The following is an 18,099-nucleotide window of genomic DNA, read 5'->3' on the forward strand; positions in this document are numbered from 1 at the left end:
GTGAAACCCTCACGACTTAAAGGATATAATTCAATAAAATGCACAATAAGTCAAAGGGGGGGGGGGGTTTGGTATAGGCTAACAGCCTGCGAGGGGCATTAATGAATAAAGCTTCATACTGGGTTACTTGAGGGGGCAGATTTAGTGTGAGGGTGACGGTAACTTAAGAGAATCTGAATTAGCTGTTTGAAAACAACTCAGTCAGACATTTTCAAACCTGCACGCACAACGTCGCCTCCATGCTTCTGCTCTAAACATTACTTCATACCCGTGAACGTTGGATAGATATATTCTTGTCTGATTTCTGGATATTCTGTGATGAATGGAGCCAACTGGCAGGATGCATGATCTTAATCATAGTGGCTCTGGCCTTGGAAATAAAATTAAAAAGAGGGCTTCAACAAATCGGGATGGAATCTTGCGCAACATCCCCAAAACGGCCGGCAAAGGTCTTCACAGTCATTTAGATTGTGCCATACAGCTGTTACTGTTTACCGGAAACCTGATGTTCACTGGCTCGTCTATCAAGACAAGAACATTAAGCAACAGGCTTATGATCAGAATCAGATTTTTGTTTATTGGACGAGAATGTTCACTTGTACAAGGAGTTTGAATCTTGTTGTGAGAAGCACTCGGTGTACTTCTGTGCAGAGGCCAAATAAATGACCAGGCTCTGGTGATGTTTCGGCTCCGGCCTCCAATACAACTACAAAAGCAACTCAAAAAGTATTTGACAGTTTTAATTCTGGGCTCTGTAGGAGGGAGACTGCGCCTTGGGAATGTCAAAATAAAGGCGTATCTTAAATATGATGATGTATATCGATGATATTGAATCACTGATCATTGAAGCGATATATCGAACAAGATTGATGTATCGTTACACCCCTTGAAAAAAGTTAATAACAAGAAATGATTGGTTAACATCCCAGACTACAAACTGATCCTGGCTGCCAGCGTTCACCTTTCTTCTCAGGTGGACCTCATCGTCATTAGGACTTAAATCTCATCTCATGTGTCACTGTATAAAATGTCTTTCAGAGAGGCTTATTTTTCTATGTGTGGGTTGATTCAGAAGGCTTCACAGGTTTAAACACGAGCTGTTGAATTCAATGAAGCTGACTAATTCTGATTGGCGTGTCGTGTTGTAACCTGCAGGTCACTTCGGATGTGTTTTCCACGGAACGCTGCTCGAGCCGGACGGGCAGAAGCAGCACTGTGCCGTCAAGTCCCTGAACCGTAAGTACAATCCCACTTTACATGGAAAAGACTTTAGAAATAAGCGAAATCACACGTTTTCTTCTTAACTGACACAAGAAGAATGTACAAGGCATAAAAGCCTTTTTTTTTTCTTCACATTTATAAGATTTTTCTCAGATTCATCCGTACCATCTTCCCAGTACAACAGCTGCAGTAGTTTTACTGGAGAAGTTTTGGGGGTGAAGTGCTCCTACTTTAGGAGCAACAGAAGACATACGTCACTCTGCAGCTCATGTTAGCGCAGTTTCACAAGCATGTCGGAGCACTTCAGTGGCCTTCAGGTAATGTAAAAGCGCTGAAAAGCTTGACTTTAGAGCCAGTGTTTGGTTTGTCCTTTCTGGGCTTCTGTAGAAACATGGTGGTCCAACATCACGGACTCTGTGGTATTACTTAAGTATGGAAGTTACCTAAAAAATACGTCATCGTTTGGGTTCAAATAACTACAGAAGTGAAAGAAGTTAGTGAACATTGACTTCTGGTTTCAGAACACAAACGTCAGTCTCTTGGTTGAAAGTCTGGTCTTTTTAGAACCGCCCGACCTCCACCCTATGGAGACTTTGTTGCTCTTTCTACTACGTCACCCGCCATGGCTCACAATAACGTGGCTCACATACAAAACGCGTGGATTATGAATGAATTATCTTTTTGTAGATAGTAGCTACTAAAGGTGTATGAAAACAGCCTGAATGTTGCTTACAAAAGCACGTAGTTACTGTTGCATGGGACTCCATGTTTATGTAACGTCTTTTCATAAGCTTAAGTTCAACAAAAGGCTCCTGATGTCCAACTTATAGTGACGTATTATGTTATATTTCTCTTATATAGGGATTGGGGAGTCCTAAGACTCACAATAATGCAGCTTATGTTTTTTAGATTCCCCCGCTCCTTTATCCAAACATATTCACATCCAACCGTAATTATTCTCCATCCTACATCTGCTTATAATTCATACTCATTGTATGATATCACAACGCTACAATGTTATTAAGGATCTCATCTCATCCGTCCTTTTTTTTGCCGAGCTGATGGTGATGAACGAGCGTCCGACGGTGAGGACGGCATTAGGGTCCCCCCTAATCGTGTAACCTGTCAGTCGGTCCGGGGGAGATTGATGCAGCAGTAATGTGGAGGAAACGCTGAGGAGCCACCAAACACAGCGGGATGGGATGAGCTCTGGCCTGCTGGGGTTTGGTCCTCTGGGATTTGGACCTTTTTTATTAAGTTTAGTGATTTCTCAGGGCGCCATGTCGTTGTTTTTTGGCATTCTTTTGTTATATTGGAGACCTTGAGTCAGAGCTTTTACCCTAATATAACTATTAGTAAGACGAGTTGTTGAAGGTAGAAGAGCCAAAGATGAAATGACGTAATTTTTTATAATAGAGGCTCTGAAATCAAACGTCATCTCTTTCTATCTTTTGGGGGTTTCTAACCTCCATTGAAGGCCAATCGGCTGGTTTCTCCAGGCCTAAAGAGCTTCCATCTCTAACCAGATTACAGCAGAGTCAGTGGGGCTAAAGTGCGGGACATCAGAGGCAGGGATGCAATTGGCAAATGGGAGTTTGCCGTGGGTCAGGTCGGGGTGAGGATATGGTTTCTTTTGCTTGATTACCATCATCATCCTTTTTTTCCCAAAGGTATATAAGGAATGACCTTCCTGATGATTCCAGTACAGCAGAGCTGCTGCTCTCTTCAACTGTAGTCTGAATGATCTCTTCAATATATACTTCATAAAAAACAAACAAATCGCCAAATCTTCTGTCCTTTACTTGCTCTAGGATATATCTATATATATATATATATATATATATATATATAACTGTTTTATTAGGGGCATTGTGGGTTACATTTTTTTTTTTTTTTGTGGGTTACATTTTTTTTTATTACAGAGGCAGAGGGTGGTTATATTCCAAGACAAAACTCAGAATTTATGAGATGAAACATGAATATTAGAGATTTTTGGGAGGGGGATTAAAATCTAAATTTAAGAGAAAAGAACCAATGAAAAAAATAAATAAAGAGAAAGGAACCTTGTAAAAAATGTTTTTTTGGGTCAATGAACCCCATTTCTTTTAAGGTTGGAGAAACCAAATCACACCACAGACGCCAACGTTAATCCCTGCAATGTTGAGCCGAGTGTTAAATATGTAAATTATATTTGTATGTCCATAAAAGAACACAAAAAGAAGATGAAAAAAAATTGGATATGTATTTTGGGGCCTTCTCCTCTCTGAGGCCGTCCGTCAGAGAGGACACTGGAAACAGGAGTATTTAGAATTTAACGGAAAACCAATTTGCAAAAATTAAATATACAACAGGTCTGACATGAGGATAATAAAGTGCAATGCATACTGATCTGAACATTATGTTCATAAATGAACAGGATCTTCCCCGTCCTTATCAAAGAACAAAACTTTTGGTGCAATGAAAGTCAGACTTTGGCCAAATGTTTTACTTTAATCTTTTTTTTTCCTCGTAAAGTTCTTGTAAATTCCCAATTGTAATCTCAAAGAATATTTAGCATTTTTCTAGTAAATTTGTGATTTTTTTTTTTCTCACAAATTAAACACTTTCATCAATATTAAAGTTTATTTTCTTTAAATTAAAGAGAAAGAGTTTTTTACCCCCCTCTCGGGGCTCTGTAGTTTAAAAAAACAAAAGTCACCCTCAGTGACTATAATACGCCATTGTGGTTTCTTCATCTACACATTATTAACGTTGTTTTCTTTACATTTCTTTATGAAGGCATCACGGATCTGGAAGAGGTGTCCCAGTTCCTGAAGGAGGGGATCATCATGAAGGACTTCAGCCACCCGAACGTCCTCTCTCTGCTGGGGATCTGCCTCCCGCCGGAGGGCTCGCCGCTGGTGGTTCTGCCCTACATGAAACACGGAGACCTGCGCAACTTCATACGCGATGAAGGACATGTATGTACACAAGATGGACGCAATGCATGTAGTGATTTATTGCCAGGCTCTTGAAATGCACATTAAGACATTTATATATATATATTCTTCATAGATCAGTCAACACAGCACAAGTAGAAATAGAAACAATGTCAAACCAGGTCATTTGTTTGTCTCCCGACCTCTGATGGCCATTTTTTACCAACAGAACCCAACAGTGAAGGACCTGATGGGCTTCGGGCTGCAGGTGGCCAGAGGGATGGAGTATCTGGCCAGCAAGAAGTTTGTCCACCGAGACCTAGCTGCCAGGAACTGCATGTAAGTTCACATCTATATGTCACATGACTGTATATCACAGAATAATTACAGCAAGGTACTATAAATGAGACCGAAATCGAATTAACCCACTGAACAGATAGAAGTCAATGATAAAATGACTCTACTTCTCTCTTGATTTATTCCCTCAGTAAACATTGTAAACATGAGTTTATGGTCTCAATCTCTAGTTTCAAGTCTTCTTCAATACAGCATGATGTTCATTTAGTAAATGATGCTCCATTTAGAGTCAAATAGACCATAAAGTAGGGGATGCTTTAGGGCGGGCTCTCATCGTAACTCCTCCGCATTCCAAATATGGTAACTTCTGTTCATTGGTTGCAAAAAAACAACATGGCGATGTCCAAATCGCCAAACTTGAGGCTTCAAAAAGGCAGTCCACAAACCAATGGGTGACGTCACGAAGACTACGTCCACTTCTTATCTACAGTGTGTGAGCCAGAAGCTGTAAAAAACTGTCACAATCATAAGATTTTCATATTTTCTACGGTCCTTGAATACTTCGTGTAACGAACGCTCCAGTCAGAAAAAGCAGCCAAAACTCAGCTTAAAATTGTGATATTTAGTAAATACAAATGGGAAGGAAAGAGGACAGAACAGGAAACAATAAAATCCAGTATGATAAATAAAAGTGATTTCTTTCTTTGCCCCGACAGGCTGGATGAGAGCTACACGGTGAAGGTGGCAGACTTCGGCCTGGCTAGAGACGTTTACGATAAAGAATATTACAGCGTTCACAACAAGAGCGGAGTCAAGCTGCCCGTGAAGTGGATGGCTCTGGAGAGTCTGCAGACGCACAAGTTCACCACCAAGTCAGACGTGGTGAGGGCTCTTGGCAATTATTTTATACAGTACAACAAAAATGTGATGTAAATAACATGTGGGAGTTAATGTTCTTGTTTTTTCCCGTAGTGGTCGTTTGGCGTGTTGCTATGGGAACTGATGACCCGCGGAGCTCCACCGTATTCGGATGTGAACTCCTTTGACATCACCGTGTTTCTGATGCAGGGGAGGAGGCTGCTGCAGCCCGAGTTCTGCCCTGACGCTCTGTAAGTGCACACACACACTCACGCAAACACATTTATATCTATTCCAACAAGTAGCTTCCTGTTTCTGAGTCGCTCACCAAAGGTTCAAAGAATATATAAATAAATATGATAACACAAAGTCACTTCGTTTAAACTTCCTTTCAGTCAAATTCACAGAAAAAAACAACCCCTTCTGACCCAAAATGACTATATATAAATGATTATAAGCTGTCAATTTAAAGAGTTATGCTGCTTTGAAGTTTGTGTTACATCCAGGCGACAACCTCTAGTTCTGCAGAGTGAAGCCAATGCGGAAGTGTCCTAAAAATTGCATTCTCTCTACTGACCATTAGGGGGCGACTCCTCTGGTTGTATAGAAGTCTATGAGAAAATGACTCTACTTCTCTCTTGATTTATTCCCTCAGTAAACATTGTAAACATGAGTTTATGGTCTCAATCTCTAGTTTCAAGTCTTCTTCAATACAGCATGATGTTCATTTAGTAAATGATGCTCCATTTAGGGCGGGACTTACTGTGATTGACATGCTGTTGCTTCTACAAGATTTGACAATGTCTGCACAAAATAGCCATGGAGGCCAATAAAAGGCCAAAAGTCTACGAACAGAGAAGGTAAAAAAGCTAAAAAACTATGCTTAAAAGACAATATTTCTGTTTACCAAACCAAAGAAGAAGGCTAGCGCAGCAATAGAGGCTTCATTTAATGGTGAACAACTCAACAAAACACAAAAAACCCTTCGCCTATAATGTGATTGTAATAAAGGTGATGACTGTGGTGGCTGAAAGCGTTATTAAAGCACAATAAAAGTAAGGCAGAAGTTATGTCTGCTATGAGCAGCTCTCGATGCTTTTATTTTGTCAAATCAATCCCTCTCAGAGGGAAAAAAACATTGGAGACCCCTGATATATACATACGAGTACTCACCTGCCATTCGCCTCCTCTCGCAAAGTGCCACAGCTCGTTTAGTTTGAGTGATATACTGTAGAGCTGCACTTAAACACATCACGAGGAAAGTCTGAAGTCGGGAAAGGGCAGCAGGGGGAACCGGTGGAAGTGAAAAATAGAGCAGAATAAGCTGAAGTCATAAATATAAACCAGTCAAGTCGAGATCATCCATCATCCACCTTAGCAACGATCTCAAACACACTCACAGTCGAGCGTTAAGTCTCATCACAGCAGTGGGTCAAATAGAAGTCACTTTTCTTGCTTCACCACAAAACACAAAGAAAGTTTCGAATCAAAATCTAATGCCAGATATTTATTTATTTGTCTCTTTTTGTTGTGGAGTAGTAACGTTACAAAGCAGATATAATCAGTAAAATTGAACAACTTAACGCTTCATTCACAAACTCTTGTTATAGCGTAGGAAAACACATTGCTATCGCCAGATGAGTGACAACTGTGTTCATCTTATTTCTGCAACAAGTGTAGCATTTACATATCGTGATATTAGCTAGCTGGCTCAGTAGCTCGTGAACAGCTGGCTAGTTAGCTAGCTTGCTAATTCCACCATGATTTAATGATACGCAGGTTACAGAAAATGAGCCCATAACCCACACCGCCTCACTTAGCTAACTACCTAGCCATCCGCTCTCTTGTGTGTTGTCACCATTTCAGCTAAAAACAATCGCCATTTTCTTATGTACTTGTCAAATGCCCTCTGAAAACAGTTCAATGTCTGTTCTACTCCTATTCTCTTTCTATGGTTATCTTTTTTCTTGATATATATATGACAATGAAGTTTGAGTTCCGTCCATATCAAAGATGCTGACATTGTGTAACTATTTCAGGTCTAATTAGAGGTAGCTCCGAACTGAACCTTAGTCACATCTTTGACAAAACATATATTTTCTGCCGATAAAATACCACCATTATCAGACGTAGTTAAAACATGTGCAACCTCCATGTAATAAGGTATGAAAGAAGCAAAACATTCATTGATTTATTAGAAAAATTCACATCAAATCACAGCGAAGTATTTCAGTGTCAATACAGCACTCACTGAACTAGACTGGTCTATCCATTAACCTCTGACCCGCAACTACAGTGAAAAACGAATGCCAAGTGTGATCTCATGCCATGCCGATAACATCACGGTGTTCACTGCATGTCTATAGTAAAGTGTGAGTGCAAATTAGAGAGTGGGAGTGGGAGTGTTCAGGTGAGGGAGGCAGAGGCCCAAAGTTCCCAAGCTGTAAGTTAAACAGAAAAACTTTCCCGCAATCCTTCACTCCAGATCGTTGACGAGGCGTCTGGGTGATAGCAGCCGCTGGCAGATACCTCTGACGTGAAGTAATGGGGCCATTCTTCTTCATTTTTAACAATGAAGAAACTCTGGAGAGAATCACTGACGGCAATATCAGAGATGTCAGAAAGAGTTCTTTTGCAAAATGATAAAAATGATTGATGGTCCATGGCAAAGTTATCTTCAAGACAGGTTGACATAATAAAGACCTTTTCATTTCACGTGCACTACACCTGACAGGAAGGCATAAATTACAGCATGTTTGAGGAAGACTGAGTGTTGAAATAACTATTAATATCTATTGCAGCATTTCAGAATTAAAGCCCGTCTGATACAGTTAAAAATATCAAGGTAGACGGGTTCAAATGGTGGCTAATAGATGATTTATTGTTTCATGGAAAAACTCTACAAGAGGAGAGAGGAGAAACAGAACTTTATGCTCCCACAAAAATGTAAAGAAATTAAAATAAAAACGTCAAAACATATCACTACTGAAATAGCAAGTAAAAAAGTGCAGATGTGGAAGATGGGAAAACGCTGACCAATCGGAGCAGACTGGGCTTTTTTGGGAAGTCGGTTCTTAAAGAGACAGGCGTTAAAACAGAGCGTTTCAGACAGAGATTGAATACAAGTACATACAGATGGACAGTATGAGAAAAATAATGTGTTTTTTAAACATTAAAGCATGTAAATAAGTTCTAGTAGAAACCCAAAATACTATTATGAACCAAAACTTTTGCATTATATGTCTCCTTTAATTTTTTAGATTATCCGTGGACTTTTTTTTAATAACTTATTAATTGTTTAGCCTATAAAATAGTGTGAAGTAGGGAACAATGAGCCCTATAATGTAAATAAAAGCATTAAACAGCTTTTAAAAAAGACTCCTTTCCTCTCCCTCCAGCTACACGGTGATGATCGAGTGCTGGCATCCAAAGCCGGAGCGGCGGCCCTCCTTCTCCGAGCTGGAGTCGCGCATCTCCGCCATCTTCTCCAGCTTCAGCGGGGAGCACTACGTCCTGCTCAACACCACCTACGTCAACATCGAGAAGATGAGCCCCTACCAACCTCTCCTCAGCTCCTCCACGTCCACCAACGCTTCCTCCTCCTTGTCTTCATCATCCGACCCCTCCACCTCCACGTCCCTGCCGACCCAATCCGCCTTCTTTTTCCGGGCGGAGCGAGAATGCTGCACCTGAGAGGGGAAAAAATGGAGAGTGGAGGTGGAAAAAAAAGACTCAGATAATTGAGGAAAAAAAGCAAAAGGAGAAAGCAGTGAGGTGATGAAGAACTACTGTATGTACTTGCCAAACACTGGACACTGTATGCTGAGGAAAAACACAGTTTCTTTGGAGCTTTGACTGTTCACTCAATGTACATAGATCGTGTGAACTTTGACCTTCTCTGGAATCGCTAAACGACAGGATCTGCCATGAACTATAGGGCCGACCTTATCGACTTTTCTGACCTTTCCTTGACCCCCGGGGAGCGTGAGGTCAACCGTCCCGCGTCCCCTACAAGACGATTACACAACGCATTAAAACGCCTCTTCGAAGATTCCCAGCGGAGAGAAGCACAACTCGACAAAAACTACCCCAAAAAAAAAGATCTCATCGACTGAGAGGATCGATTTTCTGTTTCTGCTGCTCTCTGGGTGGCATTGCGTTCTTCGATACTCGGATGTGGCCCTCGGACCTTCTTTTTTTTTTTTGCGTTGTCTGTGTAATGTGAATGTTTGACAAATGGACGTGCATTGTGTCGCGTAAGAAAAATGTCACACCTCCTACGGAAAGCCTGCTTTGATAGATTGCGACGCCCTCAGGTGAGGAAAAGCCGAGGCTCTGTCGAGGTCGATGGATTTTGCTGGTGACAGAGGAAGGGAAACCAAAACCTGCTGCCTGTGTGCAGTTCACTGGATGCTTTATTTGTGTAATTACATTTGGACCATTAGCTTTTAATTTGCCTGGGGGGGCAAAATAAAACAGTCTTGCAGCTTCGCTATGACTCATCTGTGTGAAATCCCCAGATGTTTCCAAGTGAGAAAAAACGGTAGCACCTTTTATTGTCCTTTTTTTTTTTATCTGAAACGTCCCATCATTTCAAAACAGTTACAACATGCAGACACATGAAAGCTTTGAGGTTTGGAGCAAATTACCTTCATTTGATTGACAGAGAGCATCTGTTATATAAAATGATCCTTAAACAAAGGACATGATCGTTTTTTAAATCGCGTTTGGTTCGTTTTATCAGACGCTGTTAATCTTCAACATTTGTCAAAATTCCAACAAAAAAACACAAAGATTTCACTAAGAGCTTCATGTTAAAACGTGTTCATCGTGCTTCAGAGTGTTGCTATGTGACTATCAGCTGTATATCACTGTATGTTTATGACGACCATATATTTTAATGTTAACAGGCCGTGTTAACAGTGTGTTTGCAAATTTGAGTTTCTTAACCTCAAATTGTTGACCAATTTCAAAAGCATGCTGTACAACTTTTATTCCGTTCCAGGCAGTCACCAACTTCCATTCATTTCTGTACGGTATGAAAATCTGCTGCTCCATCACATTCAACATCGAGTGTACAATAAGTTTTGATTACGTGGACAATACTTGTCAGCAGTTACAGCTTTTTGCAATTGCTAAAACACAATTTCTGAAACTAGAACCCTCTTTGCTGGAACATTACACGTAAAAACCAAAAACATATCCACATAATACAAAATTGTATCTCTTGCAAACATAGAAACAGTTACAACATGCACAAACTTCACACTTATGTGTAAAAGAACTGTTAAGTGCAAATAGATTTCTTTAAATGTGACCTAAAAACAGCATAATCCCCTCTGAAGAATATTCTTCAGGAATATGTATTCATAAATAAATAAAAAAATCTGTAGTAATCTACTACTAATTTCCTAAATATGGGTTTTACAGCAGAACCATAAAATGAGTCCATGCTAGCTAGTGTACTCGTGTACTGGTAATAATAACAACCTTGTCATTTAAATGATTTATATTGATATATATATATATATGTATATTTATATATACATATACACACATTATTTTCTCTTGTTACAAAGTGACACCTACGTTACCCACAATGCAACTTGAACATTGACAGGTGTGTTATGCTAGCCTCAAGCCGCCAGTAAGAGCCGCCTCTAGTGACATCTTTAAGTGATATAGGATGATAGATTACACATCTCAATCAACTTTTAAAGGTTTTCATATTTAACTGAAATGAATGGAAACTAATGGCTGCTTTGAACAACAATTCTTTTTTCTAAAACACATAAAATTCTGATTTAAATGGTTCGATGTGATGCAAATTAAACGTCATTTGTCGCAAATGTGCTAAAACTTGCTGAGGTCATTGCCCCCCTTTTATGTCTGCTTTGTGTAGCAGATTATGTTTTTTTTGTTTTTATTATTTTATCTGAATGGCTGCTGATGTGACTGGGCCATTGACGGACAGGAATGAATGTTTGCTATGACAAGAAAAATTGCTGTACTATATATTTTTGTATCGATGATGATGAGCCTCTTCTTTAGATCTGGTCCGATTTAAAGACCAGTAGTGAGTGAAAAAAGTGAACAATGAACAAAGCCGCCTAATCAATCTGTTTGTTTTCTAGACGAAACCACTGCCATCTTGTAAATAAAGCGAAGGGATCGTAGAGGATCTGTTTGGGGGTTTTGCATCTCGCTGATAAGAGAGTTGAAGAAACCCTGCACGATACTCAAAAGTCACTTTGATCATGTGACTCTCCACCACTTTGTCTGTTCTTAACACTGTCTGTTCTGTGTGTGTGTGTGTCTATGATTTTTGTTGTACATAAGAAATCCTGAAGGTACATGTTCCTATGTAATGTCAAATCAACCTTGTCAGTGTAATAAAGCTATACTATCAGAGATTCTTTACATTCTTTCTTTTCCAAGATTAACATCTCAAAACCTGCCCTCGAGGCAAACGTAATGCACGGATTTGTGACTGTAATTACAAGTTCTTGAGGTCTAAATTACTATCTGCTCACATGCATCATACTGTCCATATATATTGGCATTTTGCAATTGAGTTGCAGCAGCCACAATAAGACTCTAGATGCTGTAGAGACTTATCATACGTCCTCACGTTGTCCATGTTTGTGCAACATTTTTAGCACAGTCTTTGGCCTTTTGTTGTCTGCCTTTTGTTCACACGAAGTCGCCGTTCTTTGTTCCCACTGGTTGGCGTTGACCTCTGACCCTTCACCTCTCGCTCCCCTCTCTCCTTTTGATCCCTGTAAGTGCGGCGGTCTAGACTTTTCCTCCCCTCCCTCTGCAAAAACTGAGACGTGACCGTGGCTTTCAGGAGAGTGTGCTTTGTCCTTTCGCGGTTGCTCGGCAACGCAGGAGTTTTGTAAAGTTGAATAGCTTTTACAAGAACTTTTCCGATGTAGAAATGAGAGAACTCAGGCTTATGAGTTATATTTAAATACAACAAACACCTGTTTTTCCTCCAGGAGACCGTTGGTCGGTCACCTGCAACTTGTAGAGTCGTTAGGTTTATTTGTCACGTAACTATCGTAGTTATTTTAACTACAAATTAACCCAAACCACGATCTTTTCTTTCACCTAACTAGGTTGTTTTTGTCTAAAGCTAACAGAACTAAACACACAGCAGGACTGACAGTTTCTGCAGCCTATATGGCAATCAAAATAAAGTTTAAGTTTAAAGGGAAGAGCTAGTTAGCTGTTAGCTGAGTCTTGCGTTGATTTTTGCTAATGGAACTGAACACACAGCAGGAATAACAGTTTATGTTCAGAGTTAGCATTACACAGTGACCTGCAGTTTAGCTGCATGGATTAAAATGAGAGCTTATCTGTTGCGTGAGATGTGCAAGTGAAAAACATGTCTGATACACTTGTGGTCTAGACGGAGGGGAGGGAGCAGTGGTGTTTTTTGTTCATTAAGTCACAGTTGCCTTACAGCAGACACACCTGGCAGAGATCTGCACTCTACTGAGTTCACTTTTTCTTGTTGTCAATGCCTTTTTTATCATTGTTTCAAACCTTATACATTACATTACATTACAGTCATTTAGCAGACGCTTTTATCCAAAGCGACTTACAATAAGTGTATTCAACATAGGTATTCAAGAGAACTACTAGTCACCAGAAGTCATAAGTGCATCTCCTTTCTTAAACAAGCATCTTAAAGTATAAACCAGAGCAAAAGTACAGAAACAAACTAATACGAATACAATAAGTGCAACAAACTAATACGAATACAATAAGTGCAGCAAACTAATACGAATGCAATAAGTGCAACAAACTAATACGAATACAATAAGTGCAACAAACTAATACGAATACAATAAGTGCAACAAACTAATACGAATGCAATAAGTGCAACAAACTAATACGAATAAATAAGTGCAACAAACTAATACGAATGCAATAAGTGCAACAAACTAATAAGCAATAAGAATAGGTTTTAAACTAATACGGTGAGGAGCAGACATCCAATAAGAAGGCTCAGGGTAGTACTTCTTGAAGAGGTGAGTTTTATACTTGGTAGAATTAAACCAAGTTGATTCTCGGTAGAATTAGTTTTTTATCACAGCTGAAGCTGCTGTGAGTGAGATAGACTGAGATAAACAGACACACAGGTAAGGAGGTCGGTGGTGGAATTTTCCAGCACTACACGGGCCATCAGACGTAGTTATCATCCACCTCGCTGAAGTATCTTCGCCTGCAGGCTTAAATTATCCCAACGAAATCCATGTTAAGCCCCGGCTAACACGAGCATGAGGCATGTCTGTCTTTGCATCTCACTCTGAGCATCCATCTCTCCCTGACGCACCAGACTCCTCGTGTCTCTCATCACCCTTCACTCTCAGTCATTCCCTGGCCCTCCCAGCAGCTACTGGTCTCCTCTGATCACCAGTTTAAGAACGTGTGTTTTGACATCAGCAAAGCCTCATGTATGCACGGGACACAGCGGACATTTTAATTACTAAACGTCACAAATTTAGCAACTTTAATAACAAAAATTGTGCTGTTACTCATAAAAAATGCACCGGTGTTAATAAATGAAATGCAAAAATGACTTTTGAAGTGTCACTTTTTCCACTAGAATTGTTCCATAACACATGAGACTTATATGGAAAATAAAAAAAACTCAAAATGACTCATAAATACTTAGTTAATGCAAGCTGAGCAGCAGTGACATAATAACACATTAACAGTCTCAACCTCCCCACTTTCCTTCCTGTTCCCCTCCAAAGTCAACACCATTACCCCCCCCCTCCATGTTCTCTACCTGTGTCAGTGTGTGTGTGTAACCTATGTGTGTGTTTGACCGTCTCCTGCTGTAAGTGATACATGCTAAAAACACGGCCACACACACGTTCAAAGAGAGGACAGGTGTGGGTGTTGACAGGATCCCAGTAGAAAAGTTAAAGGATGCAGGTTTCTTGTACGAGGGAGTCACCAGGTGATTCAGCAGCATCGGTATGTTGAACCCGAACACACACACACACACACACACACACACACACACACACACACACACACACACACACACACACACACACACACACACACACACACACACACACACCTCATACACTCACATTACACACTTGCATGTTTTAAATTCACTAAGTTAACAATTGATTTCAACAGGGACAAGTTTGTTATGCTACTTTAAACTTGTACTCTATTACATTTCAGCGGGGATATTTATTTTACTACTTTTATTTGACAGCTGTCGTAATAAGTTTAAAAAAAAGTCAAAATCAATGCAGTACAGGTCGAAACATCCTAACTTTTAGACTTTGTTATGGGACAAACTCCAAAAACATTTGATCCTACATTCTCCCATAATGCAACTCAGTAGCTTCTTTTGTTTTGTTTTCATTAAAAGAATTGTTTAAACTCCACACTCCAGTTTGTAAAAAAGACTCATTACTGAGCACTTCATCATAACTGTCATTATTTAGTTTTAAGTAAATATGTGAGTGCAAATTGAGATAACCGTGATGATGAAATCATGCAGCTGTTTTCATTCCTTCGTGATGAGTAAACTGAATTCAATGCGTAAAAATTGGTGGAGTTCCCCTTTAAATAGTTCTAATGTGCTTTATCTCGACCAGCTACAACCATAAAAAGCTGCTTACGCATTAATCAATCATTATTAATAAAACCCAGTGTCACAATCTTACTCACTTCTAATACTTTAAGTACATTTTGATGATTATATTTCTGTAGCTTTTATATATTTGTATAAATGTATCTACTATTAATTATTGCACGAAGTCTATGAGAAAATGACTCTACTTCTCTCTTGATTTATTCCCTCAGTAAACATTGTAAACATGAGTTTATGGTCTCAATCTCTAGTTTCAAGTCTTCTTCAATACAGCATGATAAATAAAGGAGTATGCTTTAGGGCGGAGCTTAATGTGAGGGTCAAGAGGGATTACTTTTGAATGCGTCTTTACATTGTTTTAAGGAAAGTCCTACTCATTTTGCCTTTAAGAAAAGATCTAAAGTAAAATATCTCCTCCGCCGCTACGTACTGAGTTGGAACCTGGATTATGCATCAGGTTTAAAAAATTCCTATAGACGTTTAGATTTATTTATTTATTTATTTGTCAATTAAATCATCAGAATCTGTTTTAACTGACAAGAATTTATGCCAATACTGGTTCTCCATTAAAAGAGGAAACTGCCAACCTTTAAGCTAACAGGTTCCCGTCAACGGGATACTGGAAATATCTTGAGTGAGTATCATTGTAACACACACACATTCACACACACACACACACACACACACACACACACACACACACACACACACACACACACTTATAAGGAAGCAGCTACTCTGACCTTCTGAGTCAACTCAGGCTCATTATACTGTTAATGAGTTTTGGCGTATGAGGAACCAGGGAGGTGGATGGTACCGGATGGTGAAGTATGCCCACCACCCCCAACCACACACACACACACACACACACACACACACACACACACACACACACACACACACACACACACACACACACACACTCACACACACACACACACACACACTCACACACGTACCTCTGATACATAGACCAATCAGATATCTATCAGAATGAAACTTTCACACCAAAGCAAAGGGTTTTTCGGATTGTTGGCGCCCCCTATTGATTCTGCACCGTTCCTACACCTTCAGTGGACTCTTCATCCAGAGTTAGTGGTGCTGGACACATAAAATAATAAGAAGACCACATGAGAGAGAAGTGCTTTATCTTTGAAGTATTGTTGCACCACAGCTGCAGCAGTGAGTCACAGATCGGCTGCCGACTCGCTGCACTTATCCGTTATAAAAGATTACAATTAGTGCTCGGCTTGATATGGGAGTTCATAAAACAACAAGGGGTTGAATTAGTTTGTGAGTTTCCAAAGGCAAGGCAATGCAATTTTATTTATAGAGCAACATTCAGACTCCAAGGCAATTCAAAGTGCTTTACAGGGACATATAAATGTATTAAACATGAGACAATAAGACAACATAAAAATTGCATTTAAAAAAACAATAAAAACAAAAACAGAAAGCGAGAACAAGCAAATAAAGAAGTACAAAACATATAAAGAAATTGAATTTCTATGTTTCTATTCCTCTTGCAATAAAAACTAAATCCAAAAGTAGGCAAATAAAAAGTTACACTTGTTTTAGGAGCATCTGCTTCATTATTTTGTACTGTAGAACTTTCTTTTCTACTTTTCTAAGACTGCAAATACCATGTCTATCTGCACATGCATTATTCACATCAACAGCAAAATTATTAAATATGTACAAGAGGACCATTCTTTAAATTTGGTGCAGAATAAACCACATAAAAGGCGACAGAAAAAGAAGTATAACAAAATAAAGATAGTAGTAAAAAAGTAGTTGTAAATCAAATCTCACTGACGGGGATAGAAAGCAAACAACATCATTTCTGAATGCCACAGAATACTCAGTAATCATGATTCATGACAGAATTAAATCAGCAACTCTGTGAACCATGAAAACTCAATAAAAAAACGTGACATCGTGAACTTCACAGAGCCTGGGTTTATGGAAGGGCTGCCATTTTGAAACCACTTCTATCAAACTGAAGCTCACGCCGACACATAACTTTGTGTAAAGAGAACAATAAACCAAAGCCCTGAGCAATGGAGGAGAGTAACTGAGTCTGATGTTTCATGCTTCACCATATTTATGAACAAGTTTACACTGTGATAAAGCCAGTGGATGCCTTTCAAAGGGAGAAAACGTTCTGCGCACTGGTGCCTCGCTGCATGTAGCTGGTTCCCTTTTTATTCTTTTGGCCCCTGCTCCTCAGAAAGCCTGAGTCTGCCACTGCATTCCCTTATAAAATGTCACTCAAAGAAACTCAGAATGACCACAAAGAAACAAACAATGACTACAAGGAGACACAAAAAGACTACAACGAGACCAAAACAATGATAATGGAATGCAAAACAGCTGCAAAGAGACACAAAGCGACTCACAATGACTATGAAAAAGTGTTAAAACAACCACAAAGAGAGACACAATTATTACAAAAACATACAAAATGAACACAAAGAGACACAAATCAACTGCAAAGACATTAAAAATGACTATCAAGGGAGACAAAATGATTACAGAGAGACACATAATGTCCACAAAGAGACACAAATCAACTACAAAGAGACAAAAAATTACGACAAAGAGACACAAATCAACTACAAAGACACTCAAGCATCCAAAAAGAGGCACAAAGAAACAACAAAGAGATACAAAGTAACTACAAAGAGATACAAAATGTCCACAAAAAGACAAAAAGCAAGATACAAAATTAGCGCAAAGAGACACAAAGCAACTACAAAGAGACTCAACATGATTACAAGAGAGACAAAATGCCCACAGAAAGACACAAAGCAACAACAAAGACACACAAAAGTATTACAAAGAGATACAAAGCACCTATAAAGTGACACAAAATGACTACAAATAAAGAATGAACACCTGTAAAGTTTGTGTTTCTTGCTCCTGTGTGAGTTGGTTGGGCCTCAGTCTTCTTGCATGTCTTTGCCCAGGGACCCATTGTCCCATAAAACACCCATGCACACACAAAATGTTAAATTTGTTGCATGGACCACATTCAGTTATCAGACCTGAACATCAACTTTTATGGGAAAAAACAAGTGTAAAGTCCTGCCGCCTGTGTCATCACACAAACTGGAAACATGTTTGAACATCTGTTCAGTAACCAAAGCCACACATTCCATAAATGGTATG

The 18,099-nt window shown here is 39.4% G+C and overlaps 1 protein-coding gene across 3 annotated transcripts in view; it reads left to right on the forward strand.

Moving 5' to 3' along the window:
* met (MET proto-oncogene, receptor tyrosine kinase) overlaps window positions 1-11,707 on the forward strand; it is a 77,875-nt gene extending 66,168 nt beyond the window's left edge. For all 3 annotated transcript variants that reach the window (XM_054620097.1, XM_054620099.1, XM_054620098.1), the window contains 6 exons: window positions 1,156-1,236; window positions 4,000-4,181; window positions 4,369-4,478; window positions 5,153-5,318; window positions 5,409-5,545; window positions 8,693-11,707. In XM_054620097.1, coding sequence (XP_054476072.1) covers window positions 1,156-1,236; window positions 4,000-4,181; window positions 4,369-4,478; window positions 5,153-5,318; window positions 5,409-5,545; window positions 8,693-8,987 — 971 coding nt within the window. In that variant the 3' untranslated portion in view covers window positions 8,988-11,707. The remainder of the gene's footprint in view (window positions 1-1,155; window positions 1,237-3,999; window positions 4,182-4,368; window positions 4,479-5,152; window positions 5,319-5,408; window positions 5,546-8,692) is intronic.
* The last annotated feature ends 6,392 nt before the right edge of the window (window positions 11,708-18,099 follow it).

This window comes from Anoplopoma fimbria, chromosome 19, assembly GCF_027596085.1.
Source record: "Anoplopoma fimbria isolate UVic2021 breed Golden Eagle Sablefish chromosome 19, Afim_UVic_2022, whole genome shotgun sequence".
In the NCBI taxonomy this organism is placed as follows: Eukaryota; Metazoa; Chordata; class Actinopteri; order Perciformes; family Anoplopomatidae; genus Anoplopoma; species Anoplopoma fimbria.